This window comes from Hyperoodon ampullatus (assembly GCF_949752795.1).
Source record: "Hyperoodon ampullatus genome assembly, chromosome: 15".
Lineage (NCBI taxonomy): Eukaryota > Metazoa > Chordata > Mammalia > Artiodactyla > Ziphiidae > Hyperoodon > Hyperoodon ampullatus.
Window position 1 is genome coordinate 19,246,032 of NC_136928.1, and position 13,205 is coordinate 19,259,236.

At 46.0% G+C, this 13,205-nt stretch overlaps 2 protein-coding genes across 3 annotated transcripts in view; one reads left to right on the forward strand and one right to left on the reverse strand.

The window, feature by feature from the left end:
- Positions 1 to 199: 199 nt before the first annotated feature.
- Positions 200 to 5,396, forward strand: RPL31 (ribosomal protein L31). Its single transcript, XM_079720756.1, has 5 exons — positions 200 to 226; positions 620 to 726; positions 3,776 to 3,901; positions 4,873 to 4,985; positions 5,326 to 5,396. The coding sequence occupies exons 2-5, from the start codon at positions 620 to 622 to the stop codon at positions 5,355 to 5,357; spliced, it is 378 nt and encodes a 125-aa protein (XP_079576882.1). The 5' UTR covers positions 200 to 226; the 3' UTR covers positions 5,358 to 5,396.
- Positions 5,397 to 6,783: 1,387 nt separating this feature from the next.
- TBC1D8 (TBC1 domain family member 8) overlaps positions 6,784 to 13,205 on the reverse strand; it is a gene marked incomplete at both ends in the record, with an annotated part of 130,340 nt that continues 123,918 nt past the window's right edge. The window contains 3 exons of one of the 2 annotated variants that reach the window (XM_079720754.1): positions 6,784 to 7,245; positions 8,612 to 8,709; positions 9,107 to 9,196. In XM_079720754.1, the coding sequence (XP_079576880.1) occupies positions 6,784 to 7,245; positions 8,612 to 8,709; positions 9,107 to 9,196 (650 nt within the window). Of the gene's footprint in view, positions 7,246 to 8,487; positions 8,710 to 9,106; positions 9,197 to 13,205 lie in introns of those variants that run through there. The other variant, XM_079720755.1, reaches the window with a different exon arrangement.

Consider the following 13,205-nt stretch of genomic DNA (forward strand, 5'->3'; position numbering starts at 1 on the left):
GCGGCAGGAAGCCAGGCGCAGAGAGCTCGACGCTCCAGGTCCCGCGCCCGACGCCCGCTCGCTTTTCCCTCCCGGCGCGCGCCGCTTACGTCACAGCCTCGCCTCTTCCCTCCTCTCACCCGCCCCCTCCACCCGCCTCCAGGTGACCCGGAAGTTGTACTTGCGACCCTGCTTTCCTTCTCCCACAATCCCTCCCGCTCTTCCTTTCTAACCCCGGCCGGGCAAGGTGAGTATGTACGCTGGGTGCCGGCTGCAGGAATCCGGCGGCATCCTCGTCCCGGATTGTGCCGACTAGGACAGCGGGCTCTCTCCAGACCGGGCCCGGGGCCCCGCGTTCCGAGGGCACGGGAATCTGCGCTGCATTTAAGGGCTCCCGGAGACTGGGAGAGAGAGTGGCCAAGCTTAGGGGAACCCGGGCCGCAGTGGTTTCCGGGGCGGGGGCACCTAAGGGACGCGGATGCTTGGGCTGCGCGGGGTGGCCGGCTTTATTTTGCCCAGACCTGGGGCTTCAGGGGCCTGGCCGGACCCTTTCCGAGGGCGGCTGCGTGAGGCCGGGCCGGGAGGGAGGACTTGGCTTGGGTTTGTCCCACTCGCTCTGGGCCTCCTTGTCTGGGCTTAGATGGCTCCCGCAAAGAAGGGCGGCGAGAAGAAGAAGGGCCGGTCCGCCATCAACGAGGTGGTGACCAGAGAATACACCATCAACATTCACAAGCGCATCCATGGAGTGTGAGTACCCCTGCGGTCGTCGATGCCTTGCTGATGGGGGCTCCCGAGATGGCGGTCTGGTTGTCCCTGGGGTCAGTCTAGTCGTCTGGATGCTGTGTGGTCTAGAAATTACGCATTTTTTCAAAAGCTTGTCTGTATTCCGTGGACCCTGTTTAAGGCTTACAGGGGTTAAAGCGTAATGCTCAGAGGTTAATACCTACACAGATTAGGTTTCTGGGAGAGCCAACTTGGGGAAATACGGTAATGATAAAATCATTTCACTCTGCTTCGCAGTTACACCTTGGCAGGCCTGAAGGGTGAAAGATGTGTATGTGAGGGGAAGCAAACTTTTTCGATGTGTCTGGGCCTTAGTAAAGGTAACCAGTTAACTAAAGCTGTGCCCGGCCCAGAATACGAACACTCCGATGGGCTTCCTTTAGTTCGCTGACCTCCACAGATGCGTAGTAACATGGATAAAGCTGTAATGCCGGAAGTGCAGCTGCTGGAGGGACCAGGAAAGAGCGTATCGGTGGGGTTATAGGGCAGTGTTTGTGCAGGCGACACCTGGAGGTTGTGGATTTGTGAGGTACAAGAATATTGGGAATGATTTCGAACGTGCTGGTTCTTGGTTTTCGTCTCTGGGGTTTGGTTTTTTTCTGAAGCTTCCCCTTTTTTCTGCACATGGTGCTTACTAGTGGTAAATGGAGACCAGATCTCTTCTTGAATCCTGTTACTTGGGGTATTTTTCATAGCAGGTGTTGCACTGCAAAATACTCTTATTCAGGCACCAGTCCGTGGAGCAGAATTTCTTGCGCTTGCTTGGGCAGTCTCGTATCTGGACAGCCGATTTTGTGAGGGAGTTACATGTGCAGCAGCGTCCGCGCTGGGCCTGGCATTTCCCGCCGGGCGTTGACCATGTGTGAGCCAAGGAGTGTCGTGTACGTGGGGTCTCTGGGGGCTTTGGCGTCAGAAGTCCAGTGCCCTTTTTGTGCATAGATGCTGCTTGTAACCACGTTCTCTTCCCCTCCCTTAATTTGGGGGCCGTGCGTATATTCATTGGGGGGCCATAGTAGGCACGTACTGTGTCTTGGGCTCTGGATTCAACAAGGAACCAAAGAGCCTGCCTTCCTGGTTTACTTAGTAGGGGAAGTTAGACAAGCATCCAGATATAAAATGGTGACAAGTTGCAGGTGGCAAGTAAGTCACAAGGTGAAAGGGGTGGTGTTCTAAAGGCCACACAGTTAAGCGGACATTAGAAGAGTGGGTGTGAGCCATTGCGGGTGGGCAAGTTTTTCAGGCATTTTGTGCGTTGTTATAAAAGCCCTAAGTGAAGACCTTCATGGTCCTGAAACCTTTGGTCATACCTGATGGGCAGGAATGGACAGTTCCTTGTTCATTCTTCGTTTTACTTCCGAAGATCCCACAGTGGTGGTTTTCGTGCTTCTGCAGCTGCTGCTGCTCCCCAGTCTAGTGTGTTGTTCCTCACAGCTGGTCCTCTTAACGTAGAGTCCAGGGCTCAGCCCCTCTCTAACTATGCTTGGTAACAGCGACTGGCTTTAGGGTCTCGCGTATCCAGCTGCTGTTAACCTGTATACTTGGGTGTTTAAATGGGTACCTCAAAACTTTTACGTGGCCCCAAACCAAACTCCCAGCGTCCGTCTCCACCCCCGACCTTCCCACTTCCCTGTGGCCTTCCCGGCAGGTGAGTGTGTCTCCTTGGCTCTGCCTTCCCCAGTCGGATCGCACTGGTCCCACCAGCATTCTCTTGATGGTTGCAGTTAGTGGCTCCAGCTCCTGGCTCCCTCTTCCAGCCCCAGACACCCGGGCTGTTCTCAAGCCCCCCACTGGCTTCCCACCTTAACTCAGATGAGAAGCCAAAGTTCTTGCTATGATTCCACATGGGTTGGCCACTTTCTTTCCTAATCAAAGCAGGCAAGTACCTGATTCAAGCTCGCAGTTTGGTTTTAGTTTTACCTTTTTTCCACTGCCGTAATGCCTTTTCTATTAGGTAGATAAATAGCTGCCCTCATCATCTTTGGGTCCGGACTTCAGTATCTCAGTGGCCATCTTACCTTAAACCTGCAGCCCCCTTCCTCCCTTCACGCTCCCTCTTTTCCCACATACTCCGTGTGTCAACTACGTGGGAAACGGGCTTTTGTCTGTTAAACCTACTGCTGTTGTCTCTAGTGCCTTTTACTTCTAGGTGGTTAAATATTTAAGTGAACAAAGCGAGCTTGCCTGATGGGTTCGAGGAGGCTGGTGAGGGGTAGAGCAGAGGGAGCGCGGGGACGTGGTAACTGACGGGGCTCCTCCTGCCAGGCACAGCCCTGGGGCGGGGGAGGACGCCTCTGTAAGCCTCGGTCTCTGCCCCACTTGGAATAACCTTTGCTTATCCAAATGCTTGGCCATTTCCACCGGTGGTAAACTTCGGCTTTTTCACGTTTTGTATTTAACTGGAAGCACGAAATTCAAAGGAGTTTATGTATCCTCATCTAAACAACAGGTTAATGGTGCCGAACACGTGCCGAGAGATCCGAAGCAGTAACTGTTGCCCTCATCGTGTTTCTTGAGAGGGAATTGGTACCTTTCAGACCCCTGATCTTTAAGCATAGACCAAGTTAATAATGAACCATTAAATCCCGTGTCTTAAGATGTGGCAAATAATCTAATAATATTTTGACCCGAGGACACTGTATTTACTTCAGTGTTGTGTACTTTATGTTCAAGCTTATTCTAACATCATTCTTAGATTATACTTTCCCTGGCAGATGGTATTAGACCTTGGGGGTGTTTTGTTTTATCAGGAAAGGGTTGGCCAGTGTATATATTAGCATCTCTTAAGGATCGTATACAAAGTCCTTGTTCTACATTACTGCAAGTAGATCGTGTGTCTTCTGTGTCCCAAGTATTAGAGTAGTTGCTGGGCATCACATAGGGGTGGAGGAAAGAATTGTTCCTGCCCTGTTCAAGGTTTGGCTTAGATTTGTTTTATGAAAGTAGGACATGGTATATTGTGTATTTCATTTAATTTTGTACTTAATTGATTTATTTACTTATGTTTGAATCTCAGGGGTTTCAAGAAGCGTGCCCCTCGGGCACTCAAAGAAATCCGGAAATTTGCCATGAAGGAGATGGGAACTCCAGATGTACGCATTGACACCAGGCTCAACAAAGCTGTCTGGGCCAAAGGAATAAGGTACTCAAGTTGTCTGTGTTTTAAGATGAACTTTCACAATTCCACTAGCTAATGCACATGGAGGTATAAAGAAAATAACTGACTCAGAGAGTGGGGTAGTATCTACAGGGAAGCCCTTTGAACTGAGACCCAAATGACGTAGGGGCCAGCGGTGTGAGGGTCAGGTAAGAGCATCACGCAAAGCGAGAACAAACTTCACGTGACTTGGGGACAGAGGTTGGTGAAGGTGGAGCAGATTGTACGGCTTGAGAACAGTGAGGATGGAGAGTTAGGCGGGGGACAGATCTTGTAGGTGGGGGCACGGCGTTTGGATTTCTGTCTGGACGTACTGGGAAGCCGCTGGAGCAGAGTTGCTGGGGGACGGGCGTTTTGGTTGTCAGTAGTGGGGGTGGTCACGGGTCAAAGATTCTGCTAAACATTGTACCGCGCACAAGGCAGGCCACCCACATATACACAAAAGCAAGTATCCAGCCCAAGTATCAGTAGTGCCGAGGTTAAGACCTGCTTACAAGCAGGGGGCTGGTTTTGCTGTGGAGGACGGTGGAAGTGGGACCGGCCACGGGGCGTGGAGCTGGCGGGGACTAGGTAATGTGTAAGACGAGTGGGGGGCGGGGGGTGTCTTAACATTGGAGTCCGATGTGGTGACAGGGACCTGAGATTCAGCCCTGCAGTAGGCTGGCGTGGGTGCCTGTGAGCTCCCTTGAGATAGGGGAGGAGTGGTATCGCATGAGCCGAGAGAAGTTTCAGGCCACCTTCTGTCCTTGGATCAAGAAAAGAAGGGGATGCAGTCACCTGCGACGCTGCTGAGAGGTTGGCTGAGCCGGGAGGAGGAGTTGTGTGTGAGGCGGGGGCTGAACCTTCAACAGTTGCGCGTGCTCAGTATAGCCTGCAGAGTCAGTGCTGCCCCAGCGTGGCAGCTGGCTGCCTACTGACACTAGTACGCCCTGACACCAGCGTTTTCTATTTTTCAGGAATGTCCCATACCGTATCCGTGTGCGGTTGTCCAGAAAACGGAATGAAGATGAAGATTCACCAAACAAGCTCTATACGTTGGTTACCTATGTACCTGTCACCACTTTCAAAAGTAAGTTCTACTTCATCCCACAAAGCTGTTTGGATTTTTTTTTTTTACGTCCTCAGCCTTTTTATAACCTGAATTCATTTGTTCAACAAATATTGTGCACCTATATCCCTTCCAATAGGGATATAAGTAAGTTACAGGCGTAATCGGTAAACCTTTTTAAAATTGTGTCACGGTGTGGGAAAATGCAAAAGGATACAGAATAGGTGTTATCTGGGTTGTGAAAGGTCACGTGGAGTAGCAACATTTACCTAAACCCTTTGAAGAAAAGGTTCTTGGGAGTGTGAAAGTATGGGGTGTGTGGGTGTGGCTGTGGAGGGTGACTGGCTGTCTTCTTTTGCAGATCTACAGACAGTTAATGTGGATGAGAACTAACTGCTGATTGTCCAATAAAGTTACAGAGCTGCCTTCGCATCTTGATTTTCCTTTTCTAGTTGCAGGTAAAATGGGCTTGTCTATTTTGAAGCAGTTCCCAGTTACAGGCGTGTTTGGAGAGTGTTTCCTAACTACTGTGCCTGGGCCCCTTCTCCCCATTCCCTGGAGTTTCTGAATATTCGCACAGGGCCTAGGCAGGTGTTCTAAGGTGGTTTTGAAAGGCATCCTGGCTTGGTAATGGCTGTTCAGGTGGTTGGGACATTGGGGGTATGATGTTAATGCTTTCACATGTGTGTTTTGTGAATTCTAAGGTAACGTTTCTCCAGGCACTGGCATGTAGAGCTTAATTGCTGTTTTTCACATTTTTCACATTTTTAACTTGCTAAAATGGTACACTTTCAATATTCTTAGATTTAATGAAGTATGTACAGTTCCTTTTTAGCTCACTTATTTGTGGTGGCCCCATGAGGTGTTTTTAGTCCTGGTTTACATGGAGTTAAAAGCTCAGGGGTAACCTTTCTTAAAAGGTTGCTAACAAAGTCTGCTAAATTCAGCCTGAAAGCAAGTTGTTGCAGGGATCATATTTCATCAGTGCTTGTACCACTGATACGAATTAAATGCCAGAAAGAGGTCCCGTTTTGAAGCCCTGGTGATGACAGTAGTGGGGTTGGGGGCTACCTGCAGTGTAGTGTACTCTCCGCCGTGAACATGGTGGGGCAGAGGACTCTCCAGGTTATCCATTCACTGGCACAGTCCAGACCTCAGACACTGAAGTAAGTAAAGATATAAACACAGACCAAGTCAATACAAAAATTTCTTATTAAAAAAACTTGGAGGCCGACATTGAAAGCGTGGTTTGTACACATTTTTTGGAAGGACACAAAGTGAATACAACAAATATATTAAAATGGTTTCAATTACCAGCATTGAAACGAAATTAGTGCAAAAAAGCCAAATACAATTGCACAGATAGTGGCTCTTAAATCTTGGAAGTGAACTTGATTCTCAATCCCGCCCATGTGAGGTGAAGGATGAGTGCTTGGGCTTTTCTCCTCTCTGGGTTAGTATCATACATTTGACTTTCTTATATTCCATCTGAGAACAAAATACTAGCATCACAGCAGAAGTGCCCTTTACAGCAAATCTGGTAACAGTGAAGTTGCAAGTCATAGCATCAAGGGAACTGATGTGAGACACTCTAGCACTGACAGTGTCCAACTGAATTCTCTTAAAGAATAAATAGAAACGCTAGAGGGTTGCATCAGTTCCCCCGGCCACAGTTGTGGCTGTCAGGTTGCTTATCCAGATGCCCAGCTTGTAAAGTGTACTCACGATGAACTAGACAAACCTAGATTTATGGGCTAACAACCCACAAACCTGGACTGTGCTTTGGTATGGAGACTGGTCTCAGCCAACCCCTGTCCTGCTACGGGCTACTCAGCTTGAGTTCAGGCTGCGATTGGCGGCTCATTTCACAAGTTTTGAGGCTGTACTGATTGATCTTGGCATTTTCAAGTTTGGATTTAATGTCCAGTGGCTTTTCAAAAAAGTTGACTAGTGACTGTTCAGTCAGAAGTGAAGCTAAAATATGTTCAAGGGAGACAGTCCAGTCCCCTCGTGCCTCTTCAGGAAATGCCTGGGACTCTCGGGGGCTCTTCCCATTGTGGGTGTCGGCAAAAACCGAGTCCTGCTCAGGAGAAGGAACCGAAGCCTGCGGCTCCTCCCCCCCTTCCTGGGAGCAGCTTCCAGAGCTGCTGCCTCGCTGCCCCACCTCCCCGATCTGCAGCAGCAAGGTGGTGACTGTGGCGATGGCTTGATACAAATCATTTTCTTCTGGATCTTCATGGAACATGCTATACAGTGTTTTACAGAACTGGATAAATTCTCTCTGGAATTGAGAAAAAAGAAGTCTGCATGTAGCAGCATAACAAGAATAGAAGCATATCATGGGCTTTTTTCAAACTTAATACCTAGTTCTTTGAAAAAAAACCACATAGTACTTTTTGAAGCAGAAAATAAGAGGTATTCTCTGCCCTTCCACTCTGAAGACACACCATTAATAGTCCAGGGGATTTCAGCACACATGTAGACTTGTGCTGTCTATACAGAAGTGTTAGACCCTTTAACCCAGCAAGACAACTAATTATTCAAAAGCTGTGCACAGAGATTTGTTTATAAGGATGTTTAGGCTAGGGTTTATTATAGCAAAAGGTTGGAAACAGCCTAAATATTAAGATTGAATGAAATGATGATTTGGTAATCTGGTGGGAATGCCAAGCAGCAACTAAAGGCCATTAAATGAAGTAGAACGGTGATGCCTGATGCTTTGTCAAGCTACACACATACTCCTGCCCAAACTGAGAATCTTTATGTCGTGTGATAGAGGTACCTCAGGTGGAACTTAGCTGCACAGTTACTCCAGGAATAGGAAAAAGGTTGAGCTACTAATTTAGTGTTTAATGACCTGGGAGAAACATCCATGATTGTTAACTGAGGTATGACTGACAAACAACACTGAGATTTAACCGACTTTATATCCAAAGAGTAGAATATCTGAAAGCAACTCAACAGAGTCGAGCAACATTTCTTTGTTTTGTGGGAAAAAAACAAAACAAAATGAAAAAACCCCACTAAGGGGATTTAAGTCCTATAATAAAGGGATGTTTTCAACTTGAAGCCTTATCAGGACAGTATAATATGTAGTCAGTGATTTTCAAGAAACCGGGAAGAGTACACTAGTACATGAAGAATGCTGTATACACGTTCCCCCAAATAGCTTCCATCGCGCTAGGGAATAAATCTGCATCACAACCTGGGTAAATGAATTTGATATAAAAATTTCAGGGACTTCCCTGGTGGACCAGTGCAGGAGGTCCCTGAAGAGACTCCACACTCCCAACGCAGGGGGCCCAGGTTCGATCCCTGGTCAGGGAACCAGATCCCACGTGCCACAACGAAGATCCGCGTGGAGCCAAATTTTTTTTAGATTCTCATTAAAAAAAAAAAAAAACACCTCTTCAAAGAATGAAGTGTGTGGCAGCCTCCCGAAGAGCTCTGAATATTTGGACAGCTGAATGGATCACAGTTTAAATATTTCCCATTTAAACATCACAGTGTTCAGCTCCCAGAAGTTATCTTTCTTTGATTATAGCTTTGGAGGTAATGGGGGAGGGGTGCAGCTGAATTAAAAAGCCTACCTCTGAGCCAGTCACTCGGCAAAATGGTGAATTCTCTGCACAGAATACAGTCCATACCTGGCTCATTTTGGGCAACTCCTTCTCAGTTTTGTCTTTCTCTTTGGCTAAATCTTTAATCATCTGCTTCAGCTGTTTCTGATAATCAACTGTATCACCTTGAGACAAAGGAAACAATATATACTTTAGTCTAAGTAAATTCCATGAAAGCAAAAGGAAAATAGGTAGAAAGGAATGGTGAGGGGATGAGGAATTCCACTAAGCAAATTCCGTGTACAAACTGAAAAGCAGAGATCAGAAGTCTTGTTTTACAAAAAGTGGCCACAAACATGATGGTAGCCGAGTTACCTCTTGCTACAAGAGGAGCCCTGAAAGATGAAGAGGAATAAAGTGGTGGCGTTGAAGGCAGTTTGGAAGGTTTCTGGCCTCTGAAAGCAGTGGTCTCAGTGTTCACTCCCAGGCGGGAGGGAATAGATTCTAAGAAGAGCCGTGAAATCCACTGCCCTTAACAGTGAGTGGTGTGCCTGATGGAAGATGATGAAAAGAGGTATGTACCATTGGACTTGCCAAAAACCAGGGGTCTTGACGTCGACAAGAGAGGATTCTTCAATGGTGACTGGCTGTCTCGGTCATTTTCAGTGAGTGCTTTTTAAAAAAAAAAAAAAAAAATTAAAAATTAAATTGAAGAAATTATTGTGTCTTAACCAAAACTGACAGAGTAATTTAGCTTTTAAGGTAAGAAAACTAAAGGTGAAGCTAGGAGCCCCCAGCCTGGTGGCTGCAGGGTCTTCCCAGGGTCTGTGAACCCTGTGCACTTCAAGAAAACATCACACACCAGTAACGCCTTTCCCAGATGTCTGTAGATGTTGTAATGATACACAGATTCACAGGACATTGCTGATACTGACCTAGGAAAGTGTATGTGTGGTAAAAATCCCATTCTGTCCAACTAAAATATAAGTATGCACACATACGGAATTCTAGAAATAAATACACTTAGATTTCTGGATGGTGAATTAACAAGTAGTTGCTTTAAACTGAGGGTATTTTTTTTTTCAGTAATTAGCACATACCGCTATACTTCTAACAAAAATTGAAAACTTAACTGAAAGCAGCATGTTACCATATGAGTGTTCTTGAAATATACAAAAATACAATTACATCAGAATCCTCACACACTGCTGGTGGGAATATGAAATGGCATAGCCATTTTGGAAAAGTCTGGTGGATCCTCAAAAAGTTAAATCATAAAGTTGCCATTTTTACCCAGAAATTCCACTCCTAGGTATATATCAAAGGGAAATGAAAACATATCCACTCAGAACCTGTACACAACTGTTCACAGCAGTTCCAAAGAGCCAAAAAAAGTGAAAGCAAACCCAAATGTTCATCACGTGATGAATGAATAAATTGGGGGATGCCCACCGGAGTATAGCTTCAGCTGTAATAAAAGGAGTAAACACCGACATGCCACACCACGGGCGAGCCCTGAAGGCACTAAGAGAAAACAGTGAGACACAAGAGGGCTCATACGGTATGAAAAGTCCAGAATAGGCAAATCTACAGACAGAAAGCAGGGGCGGGAAATGTGTGGATTGGGGACAATAGCTAAAGGGCACAGGCTTGCTTTTTGGTGTGGTGAAAATGTTCCAAAATTGTGATGGTGGTTGCATAACTGGATATACTGAAAACCATTAGACTGTACACTTTGAAATGTATCGTATGTGGATTACAGATCAATGAAGCTGTTACCAAAATTATAAAACGGATTGCAGATGAAGGATCCTCTTTTTTTTTTTTTTCTTTTTTTGCGGTACGCGGGCCTCACTGTTGTGGCCTCTCCCGTTGCGGAGCACAGGCTCCGGACGCGCAGGCTCAGCGGCCATGGCTCACGGGCCCAGCCGCTCCGCGGCATGTGGGATCCTCCCAGACCGGGGCACGAACCCACGTCTCCTGCATCGGCAGGCGGACTCTCAACCACTGCGCCACCAGGGAAGCCCCAGGATCCTCATTTTTAAAAGGTTGAAACTTAATAGCCATTCACTGAGAATAAATCAAAGGCAAAATTCTGTTGTGATCCAACAAATATCCACAAGATGGCACCAAAGCCTTCATTAATCTACCCTCCTTCCGTTCCTGGGGTTTGGAAGGTGGGAGGCTGTTTGGGGCTTTTTTTTTTTTTTAAACAAAAGTTACTGAGTCGTGTTTTTCCAACTTTACTCAAAACAAATTCTATGCAGTGGCACATGTGAGAATCCACTCAAACTGAACAGGAGGAAAATTACAAACCCTGGATGGTACGTGGGGCAGTCACGATAGAAATGGCTTCACAAGTAATAGCCGCTGGGATGTCTAGCAGATACTGGGTCCCTATCCTCAAAGAGCTCAGTGTATCAAACAGAAACGTGTACACAAGTCACTCTTAAGAAGATGCTCTAACAGAAGACCCAATACACACGAATATCATGAGAGCACAGAGAGGAACGATTAATTCAAGGGGTGGGTGAGTGTCCAGAGGAGGCAGGTCAAGTGTCAACAGAGACAAGGAGCCAGAAAGGCCAGCCGACCTCTCCAGTCCCTGCACACAGAAAGCGCCGGCATCCGGACTGGACACAGGACAGTGGAGTCTTGGCGCTCACTGGAAAACACTCATGCTGCCATCTATTCCTATCAGAAATGTAAGATACGGTGCATACGGAAAAACAGTAAACACTTGAGTTCATACCACCTTTAAATGTACTTCCAACCTTTTAAAATGAGATATTTGAGCTTTTATAAATGTAACGTTTTTACATTCCAATATATGTGTAATTCATAATTCAAGACTATAAATGGATTGAGAGTTCGATTAAAGCTTTCACCGTGTCTCACTTCAAATTCTGCACGTTAAAACTGGATGAAGGATTTGTATTTGGTTATCTTGAAGCTCCCGATCTCACATGTCTGTGTGACTGGTGGGTAAGTACGTGGCTTCAACAGACACAAGCACGACACCCTCCTTGCAGCTTCAAGCACCTCCATTAGTTGGTGCGCATACTCATTCCCTGTAACACTGCCATCATCACTGCTGTCTCGGCACTTTCTAAATGGGATGCTTGTGGAGGGAAAAAGCCAGTTCCACTGAAAGTTGCTTCTCTCTGGCAGAAGAGTACATAGACTGCTTTCAACACAATTTGGCCTTCAGACGTAGTTGACACCACAGTCACCAAAATACCATTTTCCAATATATTTCCTTCTTGGAAAAGCCATACAGCGCCCCCCCTTCTACCCCTCCATGTTGGCTAGAAACAGCAATCAATTTCTAAGGGAACAGACTTGCATTTGGATTAATTAGGAATTCCAATATAACCACGTCATTGATAGGAAAACCAACCAAAGTATCCGACTTGTGTCTCAGATATCTACTATAAAAATCACCTGCGCTGCAACAAGTACTGGATGCTGGGACCATAAACCCCATTTTAGTGGCTTCTTAACAATTTGGACGATACAAGGGATCTTAAGCACCCAGCTTTTCTCAGTGCAGCCTTTTAATTTCACAAAATGTTTCTCGGGAGGTTTATATTCTACACTTTTCATATTTTGCAAAACCCTCAAGTGACATTTTCAACTCAGGATCCCAATACAAAGAACAGACTTTCATCTAGCCTAAGCTGTCTCTCACCAAATCAAATGTGCCTGGTATCATTTCTGATGTAGCTGACATCAGTACTGCCTAAGTTATTAAATGTAAACTATCATTTTTGGATCCTGTGATAAGTTGACCTCTGTTCAAATTTTATTACATTCAGCGTTTTAAGAACGTCACTTAACATGGATCCAGACCAGCAGGGACACCTTTTGGGGAGCTGCTCTGCAAGTCCAACAATGTATTTCCTGAATCCCAGAGTTCCCAGCAGGAGCAGAACTGTGCTAGCAGCTCCACTCACAGTGTGCTGTCTTTACAGGAAGCCTCCAATGCCTCATTCGTCTGTATTAATTTACTAATTCTGATAGGTCATTCTTGGTAGCTTGTTTTGATGCTTCTTCCTAATGAATCTAATGTTCTTCCGGGAAATGGTCTTCTGGATGTCCAATTAGTGTAATTAGCTGAGTGAAATGACCAGTACTTACAGATTTAGCAATTTTCAGTGAAAACTCCTGATTCAGTAACCTTCTAGAATACTGTTCCTCCCTTCATCACCTAATTTGGTATCAAATCATCTGGAACATTTCTATTTGCTAAACTGTGTGTGGTCGCCATGGAGCCAATAAACTGAGCTCTTCAAACACTGTGAGGCCTTGGGCTTAGGGCTTCTTTGCTTCCCAAGGTGCATCAGATACCTTTGTAAGTGATCAGACAAAGCCCTCTGCCTCCTGTTTGACCCTCGCGGAGTTCCAGCGCTCTCTGCACAGGGCGAGTGTTTGAGGCCAGAGGCTGATGTCTTTGTCTGGTTTTCCACCTCCCATCAGGGAAATAAGACATCACTCTCTGGGCACACAAATTCAAACTTGTAATCCTAAGTATACTTCCTCATTAGTGAGTTAAGCTTTTTTTCCCACTAGTGTGTTTGTTCCACCTTTAATCAAAATGTTATTCATGAGGGTGGAAAGTAAATATTTGTTAAAATTAAATCTATTTACATGAAAAGTGCCTAAATGTGGATCTCCATGG

Excerpts from the sequence above, each read along its gene's own strand:
- RPL31 (XM_079720756.1), top strand. The coding sequence starts at position 620 with ATGGCTCCCGCAAAGAAGGGCGGCGAGAAGAAGAAGGGCCGGTCCGCC. Across the intron at positions 727-3,775 it reads CACAAGCGCATCCATGGAGT|GGGTTTCAAGAAGCGTGCCC; the intron begins GTGAGTACCCCT and ends TTTGAATCTCAG. Across the intron at positions 4,986-5,325 it reads ACCTGTCACCACTTTCAAAA|ATCTACAGACAGTTAATGTG; the intron begins GTAAGTTCTACT and ends CTTCTTTTGCAG.